Source organism: Syngnathus acus, chromosome 11, assembly GCF_901709675.1.
Source record: "Syngnathus acus chromosome 11, fSynAcu1.2, whole genome shotgun sequence".
NCBI lineage: Eukaryota > Metazoa > Chordata > Actinopteri > Syngnathiformes > Syngnathidae > Syngnathus > Syngnathus acus.
The window spans coordinates 4,433,584-4,460,495 of NC_051096.1; the positions used below are offsets into that span (position 1 = coordinate 4,433,584).

The window sequence follows — 26,912 nt, forward strand, 5'->3', positions numbered from 1 at the left end:
TTTGATAAATTTGTCAATAATATTGATATTATATTTGCTGGAAATGCTGGAAGAATTAGGGAATTTTAATTTTACAAAACAATTATGGAAGTACCATGAATGTATTAAATATGAAATTACATGTTGAATGTTGCATGCTTTTTTCTAACCTCACACAATGTTTTTATTTATTTTATTTTCATTCCTGTAGATCATTTACAAACAGCATTTCAAGTGAGACAATTGGACTTCATGGTGATGTTTCCCAGGTTGCGAAGGGCCCTCATTTCCTTCAGCTCGATATATTAAAAAGAAAAGAAAAAAAAAACACGCTTTGAAAGCAAAAGCAGCGAGGAATAACTCCATGAAAATAATACTTCCCTCTATTTGACCAAATCTACAGTTTTATATCTTACAAATTTACTCTTCTGTTAATTCTGCTCCAACTATAATACAACTTTCTACATATATTATAAAATAACTTGAACTGCACTACACAAGCACACCATTAACACCGATGTAACAGGGCAAGTACATGTCACATGCAGTCTTTGCTGCGACTTTAATAATTGTAAAAAAAAAAAAAAAGTCTTTTTACACTTTACAAACAGTTCCTCAAAAATAAAAACTTCCTTTACTGAGAGTGACTTCGTAAGGTGCAAAAAGTTTACAAAATAAGAGTGAGAGCTTTCAAATAAATACTGAGAACATTTTCACCCAAAAAGAAAAAGGAACTGTTTGCAACACTGAGGAAGTTAACAGGAAACAGAAGCAGATGAAGAAAGCAAACAACATTATCCCTTTTTTTCTTTTTTTGGTTGAAAGGCACACAGCCAATTAAAGACCCTCGGTTGCCGGGAGCAACCATTTGTACTTACACAAAATTATCATTTCAGGTTTGCCTTTTCTGTGTTGATTTTAGGTACTTTGGAACTGGGTGAAAGTTCATCTTTGGGTCATCAGTTCACAGCTTAAATAGGAGTAATGGCGTTGTCTTTAAATAACAGATATTCCAATTAACCTGAACGACAGCATCGCTTTTCCTCCTTTCCTTCCTTCCTTCACCGCATTCTCAGGAGGATTGTCATTGTGCAGCACTCCAAAAAAAATAAAACGACAACAACACTGACTTCATCACTCAGACACATCCGGCAAGGTTAGCAGCTGACAGAAACTCGGAGCTTCCGCTTGGTGCAATGAGAAGATTGCGTAGCAAAGGCAAACGGCGACCACGTTAGACCACCATATTACATCTGCGGCTCGCCGGAATCGGTTAAACCCAACGCCAACGCCTCCTCTGGGGTTAAACCGTTTTTCAAGGTCCGCCTCACTGAAAGAAAAAAAAAAGTCACGTCAAGTTGTGTCGGACTGCAAGCATATAATTTTGTTGTAGATCTTACATGATTTCCGGTTGGCCCTTGACCTCCTCCTCTCGCGCGGTTGCGGTCTACTTCCTGGAGCCTGAGTGGCGGACCTCACGATGCGTTCCATGATTTCATCCGCCGCGTCGTCTCCGCACACCTGAGCCTCTTCCACGGCCGGGGTCCGCGTTCGCATGCTGCCACCTAGAGACACACGTTTGTAAATTCAAATTTCCAAATTTAATTTGTCCTATTTCAGTCGCCCTTACCTCCCCGTCCTGGTCGTGATCGAGTGCGCGTCCGCAGGCCCGGTACAGCGCTGCCGTCCTTGTCGCCGCCGCAGCTTAGGCTCGTTCTCAGCACGGCTTTCATGTGCTCGTGTTCCGCCGCGTCTTCTGCGTGGCCCAGACCTTGTGGCCTCTAAAGACAAAGGTCAAAAGTTAGCTTTACCAGACCAGGACAGATAAAATGTCTTTTTTGCAGTTTCCAGATATTATAGAAAGTGGTGATGTCATGCACACACGCAAACACACATGCAGGAGACGGGCACACGTTTAGGTACCTCGCTCTCCTCTTCGTCATCGGACTACACGGGAAAGAAAGATGGAAAGTCAAAGAACACGAAGAGAATCAAGGGAGGAATTTCAAGGAGCGGCACTCCGCTTAGAGGAAGAAGAGCAGGAAAAAGAACCTGAGCTTGTGGCGAAGGGGCCACGGTGGCTTCACAACTCACTGTCGCGTCCATCTCCACGTCCACGATCATCTTCCCTCGCGTTTTGTTCCGTTCGCGGTGGTCGGCTCGTTTCTGTTTCTGCTGCAGCACGCGGTCTCGGGTGGTCCGGTACTCCAGAGCGAACTCGCTGAGGATCTTACTGAACCTGTGCACGCTGACGTCTCTGGCGCTGTACGCCGGGTGGCCCAGAAATAAAAGGAAGGAATGGAACCTGACAAGAAGAGACGTCAATCATTTGGTGTTTTTCCCCTCTATCAACAGATGTAGAATTGTGAGGAGCGCCACCTATTGATGATCCTTCGGTGGACGATCTTGAGGATGATGATTCGCTCGGCGCAGTCTTTGAGGAAATCCGACATCTTCTGCTTGAGCTGCGGTTTCATCTCGTGCTTGGCGATCACCTTCAGGTGGTCCCACGATGCTTTGCAGCGGCGTTCCATCTGACCCAGGTTCTCCTGCAGCAGGTCGAAATCCACCTGGCATCCAAAAAAGGAGAATTATACTTGTACTTTGGTGGAAAAGTTTGTCATCTTTGTATAAAGGCCGACCTTGGCGGAACGTGTGATGGCTCCGATTTCCGAGTAGAGGTCCGTGCTTTGAGGAAAGTTCTCCACCACCACCGAGCAGGCGTGATGTAGCAGAGACTGTTTATGGACCGTGTCCTTTACTTCGGGGACCTTCTGCAAATATGTCAGCTCGAAACCTTTGGCCTGGACGCACAACGTTTATTTGTAGTAATGCAAATTAATCTGCACATGGCTTCAGTCCATCAGTCCAGAAATAAACCCGACTCACGTTGGTTCCATTGAGGAAATTTCCGATTGCGAGCAACGTGGAGAGAATGTAGCGGAGAGTCTTGTTCTTCTCAAGTTGTTCCATCCCCTCCTTCAGATCCTGCAGTGGCTCAGCTACTTCCTGAAGATAAACAAAATAATAATAATAATTTGTATCATTCATTGCTAACAACTTGCAATGCATTGGCCCCGCCAGAAAATTAGTGAATTGAGGTCAGTTGGCCTTGGTTCGAAATATGAGCCTCAAAGGAAATATAAACGAGGACTCCATCTTGTGAGAAGCGCCAAACTTTACAAGACGACACAGTTTATTTGGACTTTAAACTCCGTATGAGCCAAATGCGATGCGCCGGAGGAAGACCGCTAATAAACTCGGTGAGGTAACTGCGTTGATGTTTTGCGGATGTCGACACAGATGCGGCGCACATTGAGATGATAGATGTGCAAAAGTATTGAGACGGAGCTTCATTTGGTGAGGCTTATCTAATAGAAATAGCGCCCTCTTGTGGCATCTATAGGCAATCACAACCCATTCAATCCATACATTTGTGTCAACACATTCTCACCTTTTCAGTTGCCTCGTAGTCCATCTTGAAGGCCCACAGCTGAAGTCGGGCGGAGAGCTCGCTGATGGACGACAAAGTGAGGAGGAACTGCTCGGCCGAACCCAGAGGAGTGTCGGGGTTAGCCAATTGAGCCTCCTGGATCTTCTGCTTCTCCTCCTCAGTCGGGATCATCGTGAGGATTTTCTGTCGGATGAGACAATATTTAATACCGGGCTCCTTTTTATGAAAATCTTTGTGTTCGTACCTCGATGCCTTCCTTGTTGAGCGCGTATTCATCAAAATTGAGGATGGCCGTCTTGATGGTGCGAGGCGGGGGCAGAACGGTTAGCCCGATGTTGATGGCGTTGCTCCTTTTGGAATCCAGCACGATAATCTCCTGGCGCTTACCGTCCGCTGCAGTTTTCTAAAACACGCAAAGGCACCGAGAGGGTCACTGCCGGGTTTCTCACCGAGCCTTGCTTTTCTCAAACCGTGTGGTCCACTTTACGGGCTTTTAAAGATTTACAGCATCATCACGCTGGTTATATTATCTGCAGCTGTGGGGGACTTTCGGTTTGCTCCAAGGACACTTCATTAGGTGCAGAACCCAACGAGTGTGTCAGGATTTGTTTCCAAGAGCCACATGTACATCTTTGAAGACATGGTGGTCCTGAACGTGGAGGATCACCACAGGACCGAGACTATCGTAGCTACAGACCGGCGTTATTTTGTTAAGAGTTTACGTAGATCTCAACTGTTAAGTCCTTGGAAATTCTGTAAAGGCTGAATCTCAGCTCTGCGTGTTTTACTGGACCCTCAAAAATGGAGTTGTTTGATCTGGATCAGAACACACATGACCTGGCTTAACCTTCAATATATTGGAGAGCCACCGAAAGGCTCTCGAGACTTACCTTGGTCACAGGCATTTCTTTTGACTTGGACTCAAACAGATGTTCCAGTTTGACTGTGTCTAATTTCACTGACTCCAGTTTAGTCCAAACGGAGTCTCCATTCCTCTTGTAGTCCCTGCATGGAACTTCTGGACGCACCTGAACACACAGTCGGGATCCAACATTTTACTTTCTGTCACGCTCCCCCAAGTGGATTAGTTTGCTTGAAATTCCACTGCCATCTACTGGAGCGGATGCGCAATTACACTTTATTTTAGTACAGCAAAAAAAGTTGTATACATGTCTTACCTCATTCCAGAATAATCTGATTGTCTTCTTCTTCTTGTTGAAAAGAGGAGGTTCGGGAGGAGGCCCGTGCATTAGGGAGCTGAACGACGGGGGAGGTGGAGGAGGCAGCATCATGTTCGACAAGGGAGGAGGTGGCGGGCAACTGCTGAGGACAGGCGGGGGTGGAGGGAAGGACGCGAAGGAGAGCATAGGAGGCGGAGGCGGAGGAAGGGGAGGGGCAGGGGGAGGCGGCGGCGGCGGTAGGTCGCCGCAGCTGCTCATCAAATTAGCGTCCAGGATATCGACGTCGTCGTCCTCCGTCAGGTCGGTGAAGTTGATGTCGCCGATGCGCAGCTCTCGAGGGCTAGCTAAGAGTTGGTCCCAGATGGTGTCCGACTCCTTTTTGGGAGGAAGAAGCGGCATTAGATCTTCAACTTGGCCGTCCAAGTGCGTGTGGTTCATGTCCTTGATCAAATCTCCGAAACGCTCGGCGAATTGCCGTATGCTCCCCCGCTGATCGTTTTTCTCATCGTGCTCGTTCTGTAACTGTTCATCGCTCGGCTGTTCGTCAACGTCCTTGTGCGTCTCCTCTTTGTCCTCTCCTTCTTCTTTCTCCCTCTCGGCATCCTCCTCTTCCTCGCAGGGCTTCTTGTTTTGCGAGTACAACATGTCCAGCATGAAAAGTTTACTGTTGAGTTTGCTACTTTGTTTGTTTACTTCTTCTTTGAGGTCTGAAAAGGAAAATGCGCGCATGTAAAAATTGATGACGTCTCTGACTCATCAAAGATTTAATTGGAACTAAAAAAATAAATCCACACTGACCATTCTCGCTGTTCCCTCGCTCTTCTCTCTCCAGGGTGCTGCTAGCTGAGGAGATGCTGGAAGCCGAGCAATTGTCCTTCTCGTTCACCTCCTCGTTTTGCCTCTCCTTGTCGCTCAGGATGCCGCTGTCCTCCTCGGCCTCCTCCTGCACCTTCGTCTCTTGAGTCTCCTCCTGCTCGCCTTCCTCCTCGCTTTCGATCTCCGCTTCTTCTTGCACCTCCTTCTCTTCTTCTTGCTCCTCTTGTTCCTCCTCGGTTTTGTTCTCCTCGGGTTCTACGCTGGCCCTCGAGTCGTCGGCTTCTTCTGTCACTGAGAAACACGCTTGTTTATTTTACATCAAAACGTGGTGTAGCACTTTTTTTTTGCAGCGTTCAAGGGGACTTCTATTTGTACAAGGGCGCACGGCTCAACACGCACGCTCGCAAGGAAAACAAACAGTACTTGGCTAACGCCAAACCACATCCCGGGCGCACAAAGCCGGGTTGTGGCCACAACTGAAGAGGAAATGAAGGACCCAGTTCCTGTTTGCATCCAAACACAACTCGGGCTACAGTCGGCGTAGTGATGCCGGCCGAGGTTAGAATAACACGGCGCCGTGAGGCCTAATTGCCAGAAACTGTACACACCCAAAAACAAGACACTTTTTTGACCTTTTACCTACTTTCTCAATTTCTAGTTTTTCATTTGAGGACAGTTTTAAATCTTTCCCCAAAAAAATCATATAAACCTCAGACAAATTCTTACCAGCTTGAGAGGGCGCGTAAGTGCTAACGGGTTGTTCGGCTTCGTCGTCGGCCTCAACGTCCTCCTGCGAGGACGCCGTGATGCTCCGCGTGGACGACGGCCACGTCTCGGAAGGTTCGAAGGTCAGGTCGAGTTCCAGGCGGGTCCTCGGCCCGCGGGGGACGCGTTCCTTCTCGTACTCCTCGGCCGCCAAGCGCTCCACGTTCTTATACCTGAGAGGAATCAATTTCTTGTTTGGTTACTGAATGATCCGAAATCTAAAGATGTTCACGTCCAACCTGCCAGCTGGAAACTGAGAGCACAGAGTGGAACCTCTCCCTCAATATGCTCCTTCCACTAACCCCTCCTCTTTTTCCCATGAATATGTGGCACTTGTGTTCCGACTTCATTAGCATCAGACCACTTCAGAGTTCCTGGATACTGCTTTGTGTGAGTATTAGCTCGGTGCGGAGTGTGGCCAATCCCCCGAAAGAAGCTTTTAATTGGATGTATATAATAAAGTCACCTTTTTTGGTCAACTGAAGGACTGTATGCAAAATATTTCCATGAGGGAAAAAGCCACACCCACACAGACGCATTGTTTCATTGCATGTCAATGAGGCTCTGTGTGGCAGAATAGCAAAACATTTGCATCAGTATGCAAATGTGTTAGGGACATCTTAGTTCCGCATGTTAGCCGAGGCTAATTCTCATGAGAACCCAAAGTGCTGCAGGAAATCGGTCTATTTGGGAGGTTCTTTAAAAGAATTGAAAATTGTTATTTACCTTTCTTCCCGCGCCAACCGGGCCTCCTCCATTTTATCCAAGTAGTCTCGGCTGTGGCACACAGATTATGATTAGATTTTTTATTTTTTTTTCTGCAGTGTCATCCGCTGACCCAGGCCTTACCTGTGTTTGTTCCTCTCCTCTCGTTCGATCCTCTGCAGCCTCTCCTCTCTCTCCATGCGGCGCCGCTCTCGTTCGGCCGCCAACGACTCCTGGTGTTGTCGGTACGAGGAAGATAGGAGACCTCCCAGGGGAGGCCTGAGGGAGCACAAATGAGAATTATAATCATTTTTATATCCCACCGTCATCGACGATGGCATCGCACGATTTAGTCCAATGGGCCAGGTGAGCTCACCTGGGACTGGTGGGCGTCGAGGAGCCGCCGTGAGTGGAGTAGGACCCGGGACCCCCGTTCCTTTGTAGAAGAAAAAAAACAGCGGTGAGACAGCCACTCAAGCTAAAACAATACGTCGACTGACCAGAGGCGAGAAACAATTGGTGCGATATTGTGAATGCTGGAATCAAACTACTTGAAGAGCAGATCCAAGTGCCATAGGGGGAAAGTGCATCAAAGCAAGACCGGTAAAGTGTAAAGAGCCACCACTGTATGCAAATGAAAAAAGTTAGGAAGTGACGAGAAGATCCCGTAGAGGTCCACAGCAGAAGAGTGGAAAAAGGAACGAGGGGGGGAGTGTGATGGGGAACCCAAGTGAAGCCTTTCAGGGCGAGGATTAATAAAATGTGAGCATTCAAAGATTTGATTGTGAAGAAGAAAAGTTGGGAAGGAAGTCTGGGTTTCCCTCTGACCTTGGAGGTGTCGCATTATCTGTCTGCACTTCGGCTTGGATTGGAGATTGAGGTGACGTCTCTTCCTCCATGTCGTAGGAGAAGAGGTGAAAGGGCGAGTGGGGTTTGTATGGGAGTTGCTCGGGGGAGGGATACGAGCCGCCGCGCAATGGCGGGCCGACCTCTTTGCTGGCTGGCACTGTGCTGGTGACCTTCTTCCTGGCCAACAGGGCGGCCAGAAGAGAGGGGGCGCTGAGGGGGGAGGGCATGGGAGGAGGGGACAGGGGAGTCAAGGGGGGGCTTAGGGGGGAGGGCATGGGAGGAGGGGACACGGGGGATGATTCCTTCCAAATCCCGGGATCTCGCTCGTGTATGGGTTTGGATGTGATGGTGATGGATTGGATTGTCCGTTGAATGATGGATGGAAAATGGCGAACCGAGCTAAGGAGAGAGGATTGGAATAAGAAGAATAAACAATAGGAACCCAAAACAGTGTTGCCATGGTTTTCGAAGAGCTCCTGAGATAAGACGCTTTGACCCCATTGTACCTGGAACTATTCTGACTAGTCAAAAAAGCGTCATCGTTTTCATCGGAATCGGATTCGGTCAGGGCGGGCGGATCCTCTTCATACTCCTTTATCACTGCATCCTCATATTCCTCATCTCTACGGAAGGAATCGGGAAGGGGTGATCAGAAAGGAGGCTTGATTACATGCATGGGTGGATGGCAGGAAAATGGATGCAAGGTTATGAAGAAATACAAGAATGACATCACGGAATTGAGAAGTGAATCGAGTATTATTTAGAGGATCACATGATCGTCTTTCACATCATGCAATGATGCTCTCGAGTGGTTATAAGCAGTGGAGGGGATGACGTTGGAGGATTGTTGGAAAATCTCAGGGAACCCAAAAATGCTGAGCACAGTATTTTTGGGAGGGGTGTCGAATAGCATCAATGTTAATTTTACGATTCATAAAATAAAATAAAATAAATTAAAATAAAATATATATAATAGAATCGCATCAATGTTAATTTTACAATTCTCAAAATAAAATAAAATAAAATATATAAAATAAAATACAAGAAGAGTGTTAGTTGAACTCCTGAAAAAAAAAAAACCTTTCCACAATTGTGATGAACCTGTCCAATTTTAAAATGACTTTGGCAAAATATGATGCGAAACTTTGTGCGAGTGAGGGAGGGGCCTGTGCTTGTTTAATAGACACGGCAAAATTTTTTATATTGTGATAAAGTGCTGACTTGGCAAACATCGAGCCTCTATAGTATGGTGGTAAAGTGCATCTTGGTAGTAGTAGTAAAGGACCACAGTGGAGGTCAGAAGCTGATATTTTTCAACTTACATGGATGGAAGGCAACCTGAAAGTGCTCTGGAGCGGAAAGTGTCGATACAAGAGAGTCAAGTTTTTCCTCTCGACTTATTTCAACTAAATCAAGATAAATCCTGCAAGAAGTGATGACTGGCTTTTTGACTCACTCACCTCTCGCTAATTTCCTCAGGCCTTTGCCCGTTCAACGGATGGAAGCCTGCCCTTTGTGGGGACGCGGGGCTGCAGGGGGACGCCTGGCCGGATCGCACCAGAGAAGCCCTGCGGCTCCGCCTCCTTTCCAACCCGCACCGCTTATCCCCGCCCCCGATGCTCGCTCGCCGACGATCCCGTCGACCCGTCGGCGGAGGCTGGCTGTCGTCGTCGCCGTCCTCATGCCGGAGGGTGGACTGGTTGATAAAACATTTATGAGTTCCAATTATCACGGCTACTCTTCTGCTTCTAAAATACAAACCTCGTAGATGTTGAGCTGCTCAACCAAATCCAGATCAGTTCCTTTCCGATTCAGGTGTCTCTGGGTTACCGTCTCCATTCCTTGCTCCTCCAGACCGTCCACCATGTCGTAAAAAGAGTCCTGGTCCGGTAATGCTGCCAGCGTCTGCCGGAACAAGCCCAGAGTTGATACGGAAATTGGTAAAATTTTTCTTTCCGATGAATACCTTGTTGATGAGGGTCATGGCGTAGATCAGGAGCTCTGTGTCCACGCCGTCTTTCTCCTGCAAGATCTCAATAGCATTGGACCACGCTTTGCAACCTAGACACACCGGTTTCAAATATTAAACGGGCAAATGACTTTGTATATCAACAGAAATGCAAATGATGAGTTATAATCCACCTCTTTTGGAATCCACTGTAGCAATGGCTTCTATGAGAAGCGAGGCGTTGGATTCAGAGTACTCCACGAAGACCAGCAAGAGTTTCATTGCTGTTTTAACCACCAGGCGGAACTAGAATAGAGAATTACAATTAGTTGTGCTGAAAAAAAAAATGCTACAAAAATGTCTTTATGGTTTTACCTTTGACCCCACAAGTGTATAAAGCCACTCGATTGTCTCAGTGTGGCTGATGACCCCGTTCATCCCGTCAACGTAAAGCATGATCTGTCCCAGAGCTGTAAAAAAAAGAAAAAAAAAGCCTCATATTGACTTGAAAATTGTGTACTTTTTGCCTGAATTGTTTTATACCTCTTAATATATAGTTCTGGTAGTTCTGGTCCGCTTCGGCGCCCACTTTGATGAGACACGTCAAACCTTCAGCCATCACAAACTCATGGACGAGGTCTTTGTCATCCTGGTGTAAAAATAAAAATAAAAAATAGTAAATTAGTACATTATACATGCACAAAATAATCTTATTTTGCTTTGCTCCCTCCCAGCAGGAGGCAGTAAAGTTCTGTTTTAAACCAAACTATCAACATCAAGTGCAATATGTTCTTTGCTTGAGAACCGTATGACCCAAACTAGCTCAACGGGTTAATGATATAACCAAATCTAAAGAATGCAGCCGGAAACATTTTATGCATTTTGGTCTATATTACCTGAAAAACTTGCTTAAGCGAAAACAGCGCCCTTCTCAAGTCACGTCCATTGGAGTTATACAGTTTTTCTGCAGAGAGAGAAATAGGTGTTATGATTTCATTACGACTATCCGCTTCCTTTCTGGCAGGTCTTGTTTATTCCACAGCTTAGCACATTTTACAAAAAAAAAACTTCACAATGAATCTCAGATGTGGAAAGGTTTGGACAATAAATGGATGGATTTCATCCCACACATTGGTGGCCAGCGCCACCGCACACTTTTACCGTGTCCTCACTGGCCGCACGGCACGTGTACGGCCTCTCGCCCCCGTTTGTCACGCACGGACACACACGCACACACAAACATATGCGCACATGCACACGTTGCACGAGTGATTAGAGTTGTAATGGAATGTTAATGAGACTCTGGCTGGGTTTTAGTCGTGAGGTATTCGGGTCATGACATGGAAAGTACTCGGGACTAAATGCTGGAAGTGCTGATAACGCTGCAATCATACTTAACCTTGTCAATCTTCCAACATAAAAAAAAAAAACATATTTACGACCTTATTAATCATGTTGTATGAAACCTGAATTTACTTGCTGATATGAAAACCTTTGGACCATCTCAAGGAGAAACGGATTTTCTAAAAGTAAGGCTGTGGCGCTGTCTTGTCTGTCTGGAGCTTAGTGGTAACAATCACTGAACCAAATGAGACTAACCCAAGACCAGGGTCACAATCATTATCATTCCACACCATGAATTACTGTCTGTCTCCCCAACGAAGCAACATCCATAAAATATCCGTCCATACATTTAGTTGCACCCAGAAAATGTTATCTTTTTATTACATTTTGCTATCTACTGTTCCTTATGGGAACAATAAAAGGTGGCCTGCACTACTTTTATGGCTTCGTTGACACCATTTTTTTAGTTTCCTTTTAAGTCAAAGCCAAGAACAGTATGTCTGGGCCACAGGATCGTTCTTCAAAGTGACAACGTCACCGAGCTGTGAGCGAAAGCTGTCAGGGTAACCTTTACTGAAACATCTGCTGTCTATCAAAGGCTTGTCAGCAGTTGTGATAAGGTTCAAACTTGGCCCAATTCATTGTGTCCTGCACTTGAGTGTAAAAATAAATCCATGTTACTATTTTCGTGATTATGCTAAAATTACCTATGCACAAAATGAACAAAAATTAAAGCAGTTTCCTGGAAAAAAAAAAAAGTGTCCCATTACTTTTGTCCACGCCGCACTGAATTTACAGGTTTATCAACATACCTGGAGATAAATACTTAATTAGAAAGCAAGTACAGTTTGAGACTGGAATTTCAATAACTCACAAACTAGGCAGGTCTTAACATAGATGAAGACAAATGAGCAACAAAGAAGAAGAAAAAAACAAAACAAAGCGAAGAGTTGGCTGTCCACGTGTCCTACACAGACCAGGCTCTCATTTTTCCCCGGCCACGCGTTTTATTATTGTCATAAGGAAACCTGAAACACTGGCTGGGATGTGTCATTGTGGTTTGTACTTGTATTGGAGCACTGTTTGTGAACGCAGGCGTTGATATGCACACAGCATGTGGATGCAGACTAGATGACACGTTTTCAGTTCAAAAAATTCTTCAGTTTTTTTTGAAAGGACACAAAGTTCTTCACCCTGACCTCACATTGTGGCAGGCTCAGCACATAATTTAATCCCATATACCACCTTAAAATAGATTTTATAAAGGAAAGGAAAAAAAAAAAAAAACCACAATGAGCTGTTTTTGTCGTAATAAGTTTTATTGTAAAAGTCTGCGATTCATTTGTAAGCCCATTTTTTGTCAAATTCTCGGTTTAGGGGGGTATTTAATTTTTTTTTGCTCAACGGTGGAGAGTAAAAAAAATCTATTAGAAGTGAGGAATCCATTTTAGGGGAAGTTTAAAACACAATTCTGCCTTTTCATTATATATATAATGCAATTTATGGTGTCGTTTTACTCCAACCATTCGGCCGATGAAGATAAAACTGCAATGTGTATAAATCAGGGAAACTGCCAAATCTCCAGAAGAAACAATTAACAACCTAACTCGATATCCTTTCACCAGGTAGTCAAGATTTGGATGCATGGAATTTGGTCCCAGATTGGATTAATGAGGATTTGACACCTACAATCGTTTTCCATCTACTCGGAATAGCGAATGAAAATTGCATGGATCAGTGGGAGTGTCCTGGGCACCGAGGGATTCCCCCACAGTGGATTCTTCCTACTAAATCACTCAGGCGTGCTGAGATCCCTCCTTCTCCCACCATAATGAGATTAGCACTGTGACCCTTCAGCTTTGACTAATCCCTCAACATTTTACTTTGCATCTACTCACAGAACTCACACAAGTCAACTGAGGCCGTTTATCAATTTATTAAAATTGTTGGTTCCGAAATGACATGAGCCATGGTGGTAAGTTCACTATCATCTCTGTTTAGCCATATGAATGTCTGGGGAAGATCACCCACTCAAGGTCAACCAAGGATAACATTATTCCGTGGCACAACTGTCAGTGGGTCATACTCGAAAGGAGACCCCGGTTTAAGCTCGATTAAAACCGCTGACTCGTATTTCTTGAGGATTTAATAGTACCCCTAAAAAAAGTTGTGTGGGCCGATCAGTCAGTTGGCTCTTAAACTCGGTCTTCTAAAATAAGGACGTGAGAAGAGCATGATGGCATGCTGGAGGGCTTCATTTAATCTCACAAGTGTCAGTATATCATGCTAAATATAGCCAAGCTGGGTATCACACACGCTGTAACATGGAGAGTCACTTATTTTGTTGTTGCTGCTGTCACGTCGTCAATTGAGGCCCTCTAAAGTTCACACTATCAAGTATGACGCCAACATAATGTGACAGTTCCACAACAGTTAATGTTTCCAAATTGAAAGTTACGCTCCAGTATCCATTCAGGAAGGAGAATATGATCGTATCCAGAGAATGCAATCGTGATAAATGAACATAAATTACTTCACATTTAGATTCTACATATTCATCCAGGTATTGATGTTACTGAAAAAAAAGTTTGTCTTTAAGGAATAAAGTAAAAATACAATGTGTGACTTTCTTACAATATCTAGAATAGAGAATGTTAGTGGGTCACGAAATGAGCCCTGTGGTACACCACAGATAATTACAGGAGATTTTGAAAATGAGAAATTGTTTGACAAAATAATTTGAATGGATGTATGTTTTCGGGAATAAATTCCGCTCACAACTGCACTTTTACTGCCAGTTCAACTTCTTGCGTCAACTCATCTATATTCATTAAAAAATGACAATAACTTCCAATGTTATTGTCAAAAAGGATCAAAGTTTTGGTGTCAAAGTACAGCTAGTACTGCATGTTCTTGAGTGTGTCATTTAGAGAGGGGGGAAAAAATAGCCCATCAATCTCTCGGGGGCTAATAGAGTTTGGATAATGGTCGATTACATTCTCATGTCAAACCGAGGCAGAAAGGAACATTTGGCAGGCCGTGACGACAAAACTGCTGAGGACAACTCTGTTATTTTGCGACTGTCTATTTTCTCTCTGTTAGTCTTGGCCCACTCGGAGGAGCGCTGGAAGCTACTGATGGTGCGGCTGACGATCGAGGGCTCATGAATTTCGTGCGAGTGCAAAGTAAGACCTCCGATGTTTTCTTGTGGGATACATGCAATAAAAAAATTGTGGTTCAAAGGTTGTTTATGCCGAGTGATTAGCTCCATTTTAATTGCAACTCATGGTTGTGGGAAAGTTCAGAGTCTATTACGCACGTGTGAAACAAGCACTCAGTGTTTCGGCTAAAACAACCCCCACCCATTCTTCGTCATTCCCTCTCACGCCCTTTCTCACTTCTCACGCTCAGTGTCATTGTTAATTGACCGGCCTCGGCGTACATGTGCAGTGATGTCGCATGTCGGATAAACAACAGAAAAAACTACTGGGATTAAATCTTTAGATGAAGAATATATAATCCTTTGTAATATGGAGATTGATGTCAACTCAGGACTAGCAAATATTGGATTCTGCTATACTTCAGTAAATTGGCTTGTGCAAGAAATAAATGCACTGCACAAAACTTTGACACAACTGCGGGCATTTGGATTTATGAACTTTCATGAGCTTGCATGAAAACTACATGACACAGCAGCTAGCATGTTTGTATTGGACCCGAATGCAACTTCCTGTTCCATTGGGTCTGCAGCCAGCTGATTCTCTTTTTACCTGGAACGCATCAGATCCTAAACCCATCATCGCTTAAAAAAACAAAAAAAAAACTGACTGGATCGGACCCCAAGCTTGCATTCTCCCGCGCGTGCTGGGCATGTTTAGCTTGTGGTGATCCTAATGTTTTATTGCATTATGTAATGGTTGGAAAATGATTATAACAGATGAGCCAGAGGTTTGCGGAGAAGCGCTCGGTGGCTATAAGCAAAAATGCAGACTTTGCAGTTATACACACACATGGCGTGATATACAGTATTTCTTCCATACAATGTCGATCCTGATTTAAAACGTCCAGTTTGTATCTTTGGCTTTCATTGTCTTAAATCTTGGCTCCAGTGGTGCAAGAGGAATTTTTGTTTTCACAAATATATTTTTAAACCTTGGCATGCAATGACAGTCATCAACTGGGCTAGGGTGTTTTTATAAGGAAAGAATGGTCACCAACCACTTAGGTAATCTTCATACCAGGAAAACTACAGCCCTCCAACATTCTGTGATGTGCTTTTTTGGAATTTCTATTTGTCTTCCCGTGACAAGTTAAATTAAATTTTAGGGATAGTATCTATAGGGCAGGAACGTAGGACAGAATTGTTCACATTCTGTCTCTTGGTTATGTAACATGTTTGTATAGCTACAAATTTTGTCTTGAGGCAGCGTTAATAGGTGCCCCAAAGGGAAATGACAAATATTCCAGACATGGAACAGGCAAAAAGTCAGACACTTAAAGGAAATTACCTGAAAGTACAATGTATCTACTATGCATTAAATACCGTATTTTCCGGACTATAAGGCGCACCGGACTATAAGGTGCACCTTCAATGAATGGCCCATTTGAAAACATTGTCCTTATATAAGGCGCACCGGACTATAAGGCGCACTATAAATGCATCGTGTCAGATTTTTAATCCAAATCAAATCATTCTCCATTTTATCTTTTTTATTTCAACTTCAGACGCAACAAATTACTTTATAATCACAAAATAATGATCCATAGTCTTTTTGATTTATGATTCATAGTCTTCAGCGGGCCACTTATGATTGATTTCATGACACAATGCTTCGGGCCAGTTTAAATTGAGGAATTTGGTCCATATATAAGGCGCACTGTCGGCTTTTGAGAAAATGCTAGGTATTTAGGTGCGCCTTATTGTCCGGAAAATACAGTAAATAAAAAAAAAAGCTTATTTGACTGAGAGGCTGGTTGACCTAACTCAAAGTTGCCACTGAGTCACCCGTTGCGCTTTCCACTTCTTTTAACACAGGCTATTATTTTTCCAGTCGATGTATTGAGGCATCGGAAAGCTCACTCTCGAGCACAACAGTTGCGTCGCGCATGTTTGTCAGCATAAGTGCAGGCTTGGGAAAACCCTGCCACATCCACAGCAAGCAAAACACTTCTGCTGCTGGACACCATTTGACGTTTATTCGCTATGACATTTAAGAAAATCAGCGTTTGATGTCTGTTCCAATTTTTTTTAGTTTACATTGTCTCCTGAATGGTTTTGAGAGAGCTGAAATACACTTTTAGGCTAGCGCGGAATTATTCCGCTACTTCCACCACTTTACACCTCCATCCATAATACCTCAGCAGCTCCCACAGCAGCCATGACTCATGTGGGCTCCGGCGGTGAGGGTAAAGGGGAAACTATGCGAGCGATTTTTCCCTGTATTGCCTTCCTGCTGTGACTGGCGATGAGGGTGTCCTCGATTCTGATTTGTAGGAAAACAGATTGAGAAAAATATCTTTGTTGATAGACACAAGGCATATTTTGAGCCAAAGTCACAGGTGAACAAACGTGTGTATATATTTGGAGGGACAGAAATGGACACCAAAAATTTAAGCTAGCTAGTCAGACTGTTTACGTTTTTCAATAACTTATATCTTCGTGTCCTGTGACACAACGGTGGGGAAATTGCTGGTGTGGCTTGCACGTATTTAAAACTTTTGACAACTGTCCAACAATTTAAGATGTTCCTACCAATTCATTTCACCCCCAGTGACAGTTTGAATGTTTGTGCGAATGGTTGTGTCATTAGTTTTCCTGTAATTGACTGATGACTAGTAAAGGGTGCAGCCGCCCTGGGCCCAAAGTCATTTAGGAGAGACTCAAGTTCCATACACACCTAATGATACTTGAAATCAGCACAGATCTGCCTTGAATTCAATTCATAGTAATCGAGTTCAGCTCAGCCGCGCTACGCATTAGCCGGTAAACCCTTATCTGGGTTGTGTTTGTGTGTGGCCAGATGGTGAAAGCTACGTAAGCTATGCACTTTAAATAGCATCACACCGACATACCCTCGCTCATGATGAGGTACGAGAGAATAGCCAACAAAATGACAACCGTGATTTCCCATGTCAGTCGGTAAACACCGTGTCTTTGGAACCCCGCGATTAGATTACCAAAAATGGTACGGTACAGTTATTTAGCTTTCCCCCAAAATGACATCCGGCATTGAACTGAACTGTTTGACGGAAACAAACCTCTAGAGCACAGGTGTCAAACTCAAGGCCCGGGGGCCAGATACGGCCCGCCACATCATTTTATGTGGCCCGCGAAGACAAATTCTGCATCAAATTCGTGTGTCATTACTAGAATTGCAAATTGTCTTCACTTTTAATATCTTTTTTTTTTTAAATATTTGACCAGTTTTTACTCGTTTGATTTGAAAACGAGTTTGTTTTGTAGCTTTTATTGTATATAATATGAGGTGTTTTTGCCGAGCAGCCTTTCAGCTCGGCCGTAATGTGTCTGGACCTTAATGACTGCAAAGCCACAGATGTCCCGTTCGACGTCCGCCGCCCCCTCCTAGCTTAGCCAATGCCAAACATTATCTCCCTGTCACACCATGCCATCGCCAGGCCTTATCTCCCGTTGCCTGCACAGTAAATCGCTGTTGGAACCAGCTGTTTTCTCTCGTTGCATCTCAAAGCCAGACTGCGCTATACAACTGCTGGCATAGAAACAACCACTTGTCACTTCACCATCATGTCAGGACGGTTCATCGACTGGGACTGTAATTTACAGTACATGAGGATTACTTACAAATAAGTGGATCTATATTTTGTTTCCAAAGACAGATTGAACAGAAGCCAGTTTTGACTCTCATTAGTGTGCCATACCTGTCAAATACCATACCCGCCTCTATTTTTGATCACTGAAACCGAAAGTAATTAGTGCATGTGGGAAGTCCGACCACAAGGAAAACAATGTTGACAATGAAAAATGTCCACCTCCTCAATTAGTTTTAAATGTTTGTGTCATTACTGTGCCGTGAATCAAGGTCTTTTAAGTGACTGACCTTGAGCTAAGAGTGCAACGTTTTATACGGTTGTTCAATGTTGCAGTGGTCTAGTGGATAAATAAAAAAATGGTTAGATTTGAGATAGTTCTAAACAGCAGTATGCTAACCTTCGTCACGTTTCTGCCGTGTCGACACTTTCTAAAGATAACGTCCCGTCTGCCACTGCCCCGCCTCCCATTCCAGAACCATCTCTCTCCACCAGTCTGCTTTTAGTCCTGCAACAGCTAAAATTATCTTTTAATCAGGAGCTTGTGACTCGGACTCTAATGGAAATGCAGACCACGGGATTATCTAAGAGAATTTGGGGAAAAAGGGCCTATAATAGACACCGAGAGACGACGAACTGTGACACGAGTGAGATTAAAAAAGGAATTGATCCTTTCCGGTTGTAATCGTACACAGATCCTTGAGAAACACGGAATATTCAAGGCAATACTCCGTAAGCAATCTCAGTCTTTGATTGAGACAGACGTTTTGTTATTTAGCGGATAGAATGCTGACGACTACTCAAGCGATTTGAAGGGTCAAGACCTCGGAAGGATTAGAGAGCGTTAAAGAAGTAGTGGACAACTGAGACAAAGGGCGGGGCAACTAGTCGGCATGTCTCTAAAGTGAACAGACCACATTACATTGTAGAATTAGAACTGCTACTTCCGAAACAGCTAAATCCTAGCGAGAGGGTGAAACGGTTCTCATAAAGGCTCGGTGTTAACACGCTAGAGACAATTCTAGGAAGCAGTTGTTTATGTCATGCCGAACGACAGCAAACACAATGTTGTTTTTGCTAAAGCCGAGATGTGCAATGTGTAATCCCCCCCCCCCCCCCCGTGAGGGCATGCGCGTTGTCGTGGTGTAAGAAAGGGATTTAGCCAACAACGCCAATCCCTACGCTCAATCAACTCCATCAGCGCCATGTTCACTGAGGCTTTTATATTTTTATTTGCAACGGGTTACAGGTTCCTTATCCATGTTGTTTTGAAGATCCCACACCGGTTATGCATCGCCATCAACTCATTTGACCTTCTCTCATTTTTAATCAATTCTTGCTAGGGACTGATTCTGTCATTCAGAGTTTGCTGCTATCACTGGCACGGACTGTGTTGACGCTGGCTTCGGAAAAGGTCATGAAGGACGACGGTGAGAAGGAAAGAGCAAAGCATAGATAGAGATTAATTTAATGCCTTTGGAAAAGGGGGCAGGAAATGGCAACTAAATACTCTCATGAGATTCCGTGCAAAAAAGATTGAGCCGCTCTGCCGTAATAAGATATTTAAATCGCCCATGTGTTCACGGATATTTCCGTGAGACGGCTAAAATAAACCTTGTTTACTTTATGTGATTTGACTACTGAGAATTTCCTTCGCAGAGTGAGAAAATTAAAACCCATGAAGGGAAATATTAATACTTTGCTGTTATTACATTTTTTCTTTTTTGTGTGGGGAAATGAGTCTTGCATGTTAACAAGTGATCAACTTCGGGACATCATCATGCAAATTATTCTTAATTGTTCCTAAGTGGCTCTGACTGATTTACATTCCATTATTCTGACACATTTGTTTAGAAATAAAAACAACAAAAAATTTACTAAACACTATTTTTCATGACAAACCATCAGGTGACAATAGATCTTCCAAAAGTGGTTAGCTAGCTATACATCCAGAAGTGATCATCATTATCGTCACTCGCAGTGATGTTGTTACCATATTACACTAAGTGCATCGGGAGCTTTCTCACAGCGGGAGGTCTATCATCCCAAATCTGGATGTTCACTATACGGTGCATATTGGATTGCTCATGAATCCGACCATATGGGCGTGCAATTTCATTTGAAGAAATCATACAAATTTGTTTCGGGATACTCACCGATGCAGGCGTGTACGCGGACGGTCAGCTGGGTTCGTAAAACAACACTGTGCTTTTTCCCTCTGGACCTGCGGGAGATAAAAAATACACATGTGAACGTTGTATTATTATATTATTTCTTTTATTCTATTTTCTATTTTATTATTCTATCCAGTGTCACATGTTTTGGGGTCATGTTTTAGTTGCACCTGTTGTGGTCAGTCTTGTTCCTGATCTCTATTGATTAGCTCCCGAAGGCGGGCACTCGTGGCGTGTTCATGTGTGCCTCGTTGTCTCATTAGTTGACTTGTATTTACTAACCTGGTTTTGCAGGGTGTCTGTTTGTTCGTTTCGCAACTCACATTCCACATGTCATGTCATGATTGTTGTCGTGATGACTGTCTTGATTCCTCATGTTTTTTTGTGACTTTGAATGCTGACTGTTTTATGACTTTGCTAATTTTGTACAGTCCCTTGTCTGTCTTGTTTTGGAAATAATTTCCTACCAATTGTGTGGCAGGAGTGGCATTTTAAAATTTGTTTTTGTTATATTCAAAGATGCCACACAATCGTGGGTATTTTTCACATGGATTTTGTATCAAGTTTGACAAACAAAAACCTAGACCCCCTATTTTGATAACCATCTGAGACAAAAAGATGAGACAGCAGGACTGCAGACAAAACACTCATTTTTTAGTCAGAAAAACAAAATGAGTACATGACAGGAAAGCCTGATGGTATTTTGCGCAAACAAATCAAACTCAATGTTTTCATCCAACCTGGTCTTAATCTTTAACTCCCATCATGATAACCGAGAGAAAAACACTCCAGAATATCTTTTCTGGATTCTTGATAACTACCATCCAGCAAAACTTAAAGTGAACCTGCTTGGTTGTTGATGGAAAAACACAAATGTTCTCTCATCGTATTATCCTGGAAAGATACACATAGCTTCTTAAAATATATTTTGACATTTACATTTTAGGTTTTGTTCCACTCTGCAACATTGTTGTGCCCATCTTCTTTCCCTTTGTACACTATCAACTCAGTTGTGACGACAAGCCGCCGGAAGCACTGGAAATTCCGCCTAGATTCTATTTTGCTTGCGGATTAAATAATCAGGATTAGGCAAATAGTCCTTCACTGATAAGAAAAATGTGGAAGAGTGGGGAAATATGTTTTTGGGGGAGTCGTGCATTTCAAATGCCTCAACCAAGTTAAACCCAACCCCACTTTATGACTCATTGACCGATTGTAACCTTTGTTTAAAAAAAACAAAAAAAACAAATCCGCATTGATTGAAAGTCACACTGTTCCAATCCAACCGGTTGCTCCACTTAAAAAAAGTCACGCCTTTATTCACCTGTCTGTTATGTGAAAGCATAGCTGACAAAGCAGACACATGAGCCAAACACCCAAGCACACAGACGCAGGTTTTGTGGTTTTGTCTTTGCTTAGCGAGCTGCCGCCGGCAACTTGACAGATCCGCATACCACAAATCTCTGCTAAGACTTAAATGGTGCCGACTCGAATCTGGCCAAAGTTGATAAAATGGTCTGGAGTACCGTATTTTCCGGACTATAAGGTGCACCTAAAAACCTAAGATTTTCTCAAAATCCGACAGTGCGTCTTATAGTCCGGTACGCCTTATATATGGACCAAATTCCTAAACTTAAACTGGCCCGAAGCATTGTGTCATGAAATCAATCATAAGTGGCCTGCTGAAGACTGAATCGTGAATCAAAAAGACTATGGATCATTATTTTGTGATTATAAAGTAATTTGTTGCGTCTGATTTGATTTGGATTAAAAATCTGACATGATGCATTAATGGTGCGCCTTATAGTCCGGTGCGCCTTACATAAGGACAAAGTTTTAAAATGGGCCATTCATTGAAGGTGCGCCTTATAGTCCGGAAAATACGGTAGGTTATAAGGGTGAAGAAAGCCACCAGCAGGTGACACACATGAACTACTCGGGATTGCTTTATTCATTAAAATGCACAGTTGGTGCAATATGAGTTGTCGGGAAAGAAGGAAGGAAATTAGTACGTGTGTTTCCACAGTGCTTCATACTTTCCATGAACTTCTGCTCCGAAGAAAACCATATCAAGCTGCTTATGATTCTTCCCTGTTATATTAGAATGGGAGCAGTTTGTGTTGCTTGTTTATATAAATGGATGTATTCCCACAGCGTGTGATAAATGATGATATGAAGAAGCCATCTCACCCTGTTTCATCTTGCAGGAAGCCTTCCAGCTCGTCCCTTTGCTCTGCCAAGGAGGACTCCAAGTCCAGATAGGTGCCATTGTGGGAAAGCTGCAGCGCACAATCATCGAGCTATGGAAAATAGAAAGACGTGGTGTTAAAGCTCAATACGACAAAATGCTGAATCATTAAGTCTTGAAAGTTTCTCGCAATTCCTTCGAGTTCTGCTACAATGGCTGGTCTCCACTTCATTGTTGCAGATGTTTCAAAGCGTTTTGGAACATGAGTGAAAACGGCGGGAGGGCTGTTTTTCATGTGGCTTCGTTTTTATGTACTAAGGAATTATCGTTGGCGGTTATAAATAAAATCTGCACAACATAAAACTCAAACAAGAAAGGGAACAAAGAAGGATGGTTTAATTCAACATGTGAACATAAAGAAGTCTAAAGTGTAAAACGTGTGTATGGAAATCAATGTCCTGCTGCTAAAATGCATCGGTGACATCTGCTATTACTTGATCCAGTACATTGTGCGTCAGTCGCTCCATTACATTGTGTAACTGGAAACCCTGCTGTGTTTAAAACCAGGTGCACAAGAATATATCCGTACACCATTGATGTTTATGAGCGCAAGTTGATAGCAGGTGCTAAGAGTATCCCGGTAACAATGCATAATAAGTAACATATGTCATCCCATTTATTTATTTCTGATGAATGAGATCCGAGTCAAAAGTGTTGAATTAGAATTTGACCTGGAATGGTCGCCGGGTGTGATGCCAAACGATTGCCCGGCCGAGGAATATGACGACACACTGTGAGCGCCGGGCGCTGATCACAAGACCCGCCGCGGGCCCTCGAACTCGGAAACAGAGACGGTCCGACTGGCGGCGTAAATATAACCTTGCTATATTTACTTGTGGTTGCGTCCACTCAGGAGCCCAAGGGGAGGTGTGTCTGTGAAGCCTGGGAGTTGTGAGGCTAGTTCTATTATGGAGATTGTCAAATTTAGAAATCATCCAAAAGTATGAACAGGCCACCAAGCAAGGGTGCTGACTTTTTGTCTTGTTCTAGTTCCTCTCTCATTTTAATCTGAGCCAAATCCTAATCCAACAACGGAGGAAAGGCAAAACATGGGACAGTAAATAATCAGACACAACCCTGATTAAAAACGCAGTCGATAAAGCGGATTAAAATGCACTTGGAGTTGCGTTTCCGTGTTTGACGCCGCCGTATTATTAAAACGACAGCCAATTTGCTCATCGAGTTGTTTACCTGATTCTCGGTCATGCTTAAAATCTTTAGCATGCTGCACATAATTGACAATTAAATTGCATGTAAATTAAATTACACAACTTTGCATTATGGTTCGTGCTTTGTGAGTTGTGCTAAAATAGTTTGTATGACCAAATTCGGGGAGGGGGGGGGGGGTGAGAACAAAGGGGTTGTTAATCACGTCCTGCCCTACTGCCCCAATTTGAAGTTGAAATAAGACAAAAGCATTTCTTGCGCCTAATCTGTCCCACATTATTCAGCACATTTAGCGCCGCTTTCATTCCACAAATACCGCGCAGCTACTTTTATCCTAGTCGAGTGTCTCAGTAGACGAGTAAAACTAATAACTGGGGGTCTCATGTTCTCAAAACTCTCCGGTGGGCGGACTGGATGGAGTTCCAGTAGCAACTGTAAGGTCCCAGGCTGTGCCCAAAAACACTTAGTAGCGAGTATTATTTACACTCATTTAATCAAACTCTCCCCCGAAGTGGAGAGTAATTATTTCCATGTTAGAATAACATCGAGCATGGTAACGGCCTCCTTATGTAACTTGGACTTTTAAGAACTTTCTCAAGGCAATCAGAGTTGCATAAGTGAACACAGCCACAATTTTAAGAGGGTGTGCACACTTTTGCAATAATTGCTGCATTTTTTTTTATTTAAATTGTCTTGATTAACAAATCTTTTACAGTAATTGGCATCTGCAACATCGCCAACTAGTGGCCTGGCATGCACAATACAACATTTGAAGTTGTTTTGGAGAATTTCCGTGCTTATGGGATTACTTTGACAACACGTGAAAAAAACATTCTTACTGTTGACGTGTAAACGTACCCGCATTCCACGCCGGTCTTTCCTCGCGTGTGTTTAAGTGTGTACAAACTGGTGCGTGGTCAAAGAGGTAGAGGAAGGAGACAGGGGGGAAGAGGTCAGGAAAACCATGTCACCCAAAGTGAGAAGAACAAAGTGTTGCAGGCATCCGGGCCTGGCCCGCAGGAATTCTGGGACAAGTGACCTATACTTTATGTGTAACCCAGCTGGCCATGCACATAGTCACAACATAATAATACAGTAGGATTTTCTGAGAGAAGGACACAGGAGGTTATTTTGCTTTGACAAAGAGACGCTATCAAATATCACCCCCCTTAAAAAAAAAATAAAAAAAATAAACATTCATTAAGTGTAAAACCGCTGACATTTTTCAACAACATAATCCCAATTAAGTCTCTTAAGCATTAGACGAGGGGAAAAAGTGCAACTTTTCAGTTTCATCCCTATAATCTAAAGTCAGTCTCCGGTTGCCATCGCGCACCAAATTGCAAACACGAACACAAGCCGTTGCCATCTGTCCATGTCAAGGTTGTAATCATAAGCTTTTCTGCGCTGTGGGCCATTTTTCATTTGTTTTGCGGCTTTTAAAATACGGGGGAAGCTCAAGATGGACTGGTCTGGAAAACCACTTTGCTGTCGAAAGTGGGTTTGCTGTCAGAGTTGTGTGCAAGCACTTCAACTCTCTTTAAGGCTCCCCCTTTTTTTTTTTTTTTTAATATACACCTTCAACTTTTTTTTCTTACAGTAAAAACAATGTCACATATCTGGTCGGAACCGACGATGTGAGTGGTTGGAAGGAATGCGGCGCTGTTTGGGAGTTTTCCCTCGGGCTCCTTTTGGACCTTTTCACATGGCCATCAGAAATTGACAGTGACCACTATACACCTGTGTGTCAGGCTATTTGTTGGGCTCGTGTCTAGTTAAATGAAGATGCTGGAGGATAGTTGGACTAATAATGGCTGCCTGTCAACAAAGATTTACAGATCTTTACACGTGCATAATCTTATTTCTAGTCCTCGCCTAAAATATGGCCACCATGGGATTAAATGAGTTGTTTATCATGAGAAAAATGACATTTGTGGTGGAGTTTGTTGCTACTGTAAGCCTGGAGGAAAATATTTGAAATATATTTCACCCCATGAGACTGCTAGTTGATTATGAAGACACCATTTTTACTTTTGCTGATATAGAGCAGTCATTTTTTTAAAGATTATTTACACAAACATCTGAACTTCTAGTACAGTTTATCAGTACTTTTAGAAGTCTTACCTTGTGTGGAGCCTTCAGGAGCCGGTGGATGCCTGCAAGTTGGTTGATGAGGGGGATGTCCTCCCTGAAGGTGTACAGCGGCGGTCGGGTCGGTTCTGGAAAATTAGTGCTGTTGAACGGATCGGTGTCGTCTAAAAACTGAATCCTGCACACAAACGTGGCCATGGTGCATCCATGCAAGTGGTTGCCAGCTTTCCCCGGGCTCCTCAGCTCAATATGCTGGTAACTAAAACAAACAAGCGTCGTCAAGTGGGCAACCCGGGACCCAGGCTTGATCCGATGGACTGCCGGTCACTCGCTATGCTGTCTCTCGTCTTCTGCTGCAGATTTTTTTTTTTTTTTTTTGCACTGCCCTGTTTTATTCTGGGATAGGCAGGTGGCCAATAAAGGGGGACGTAGGCGGACTCCAGCAGCCTGGTGCCGGAGAGTGTCTGTCTGACACTGACAGCCGCTCCACTGTCTGTATGAGAGTAAATCCACCTCCCTCCCCCCCTCTCCTCGTCTCTCATGCGAGCACACACGCACTTGCACTCGAAGTGTGACGCATCAATTGCCCTTATTTTCTGTGTCTCTGTGTTTATATTCCAAAGAAAAAGTATTTGTCCCTCATGTAATTTACATATATGTTCAATATGTGTAACTCAAAAGCTTGTAACTCTTATTTCAGCTCGTGTTGTAGTTGCAGTTATTGTTGGGATTTTATTTAAATATGGGAAAGCTTGCAAGTGGCCTCAATAAATCGACTTTTGACTCGCTGAAAAATATTTCTGGATTTTTAACATTTGTATTTGGTTAATTTCAGGTAGATAGACTGTGGCTCGTCAATAGAGGGCGTTAGTGCACCGTTCACCACGAACATTACTTTCCTCGGAGCTATATAGGTGGATAGAGCATATAATATAAATATTTGTTGATTTTAGATTAGCAAAATATGCATATACAGAGACGGATTAACCAAACAATGTCATAAAAAGCATGCACACTAAAGTTATGCCTTATTAATTGTCCACATTCTGACATTAGGAACCTCTGCTCACCGCGACGTCATATTACAGCGAAGCACACGTCTTTGTTTTTTTTTTTTTTAAATTATTTTTTATCTTTTATTTTATTTTTTACATCTTTGTCAGCTACTAATTTTAAAAAGGTTTGCACTTCCTCAAATTAAGTGTTTATTATTATTATTGTTTTTTATCTTATTTTTTTTATTTTTTTACATCTTTGTCGGCTACTAATTTGAAAAAGGTTTGCACTTCCTCAAAATGTTTATCTGCAAAGTGCATTGTTAACCAATGGCGCCCTCTTAAGGCTCTAACTTTTAAATGCAAGCACCGCGGTGTTAATCATCCATCCACACGCATTGATTTTCTAC

General features: G+C 43.3%; 1 protein-coding gene across 5 annotated transcripts; it reads right to left on the reverse strand.

Annotated features, from left to right (window-relative positions):
- Positions 1-158: 158 nt before the first annotated feature.
- LOC119130827 (FH1/FH2 domain-containing protein 3-like) lies at positions 159-26,001 on the reverse strand. 5 transcript variants are annotated; one of them, XM_037264767.1, is made up of 30 exons: positions 25,840-25,999; positions 25,541-25,766; positions 22,192-22,301; positions 19,984-20,051; positions 10,594-10,661; positions 10,241-10,346; positions 10,073-10,167; positions 9,892-10,003; positions 9,716-9,810; positions 9,511-9,654; positions 9,210-9,445; positions 8,256-8,372; positions 7,729-8,148; positions 7,277-7,336; positions 7,045-7,179; positions 6,922-6,972; positions 6,157-6,368; positions 5,413-5,721; positions 4,612-5,321; positions 4,324-4,461; positions 3,678-3,836; positions 3,434-3,616; positions 2,869-2,988; positions 2,622-2,783; positions 2,359-2,549; positions 2,032-2,284; positions 1,903-1,926; positions 1,610-1,760; positions 1,380-1,544; positions 159-1,309 (listed from the first exon to the last, which is right to left on the reverse strand). In XM_037264767.1, the coding sequence occupies exons 2-30, from the start codon at positions 25,703-25,705 to the stop codon at positions 1,227-1,229; spliced, it is 4,842 nt and encodes a 1,613-aa protein (XP_037120662.1). In that variant the 5' UTR covers positions 25,706-25,766; positions 25,840-25,999; the 3' UTR covers positions 159-1,226. The 5 variants fall into 5 exon arrangements, with proteins under 5 accessions (XP_037120662.1, XP_037120661.1, XP_037120664.1 ...); XM_037264766.1 differs by having other exon boundaries at positions 25,541-26,001; XM_037264769.1 differs by lacking the exon at positions 8,256-8,372 and having other exon boundaries at positions 25,541-26,001.
- Positions 26,002-26,912: the final 911 nt, after the last annotated feature.

Bases quoted from the DNA above. Each gene is read 5' to 3' on its own strand.
- LOC119130827 (XM_037264766.1), bottom strand. From the start codon at position 25,705: ATGGCCACGTTTGTGTGCAGGATTCAGTTTTTAGACGACACCGATCCG. The intron at 20,052-22,191 runs GTGAGATGGCTT...TATCTCCCGCAG, and splicing joins TTCCTGCAAGATGAAACAGG to GTCCAGAGGGAAAAAGCACA. The intron at 1,545-1,609 runs GTAAGGGCGACT...GTGTGTCTCTAG, and splicing joins ATCACGACCAGGACGGGGAG to GTGGCAGCATGCGAACGCGG.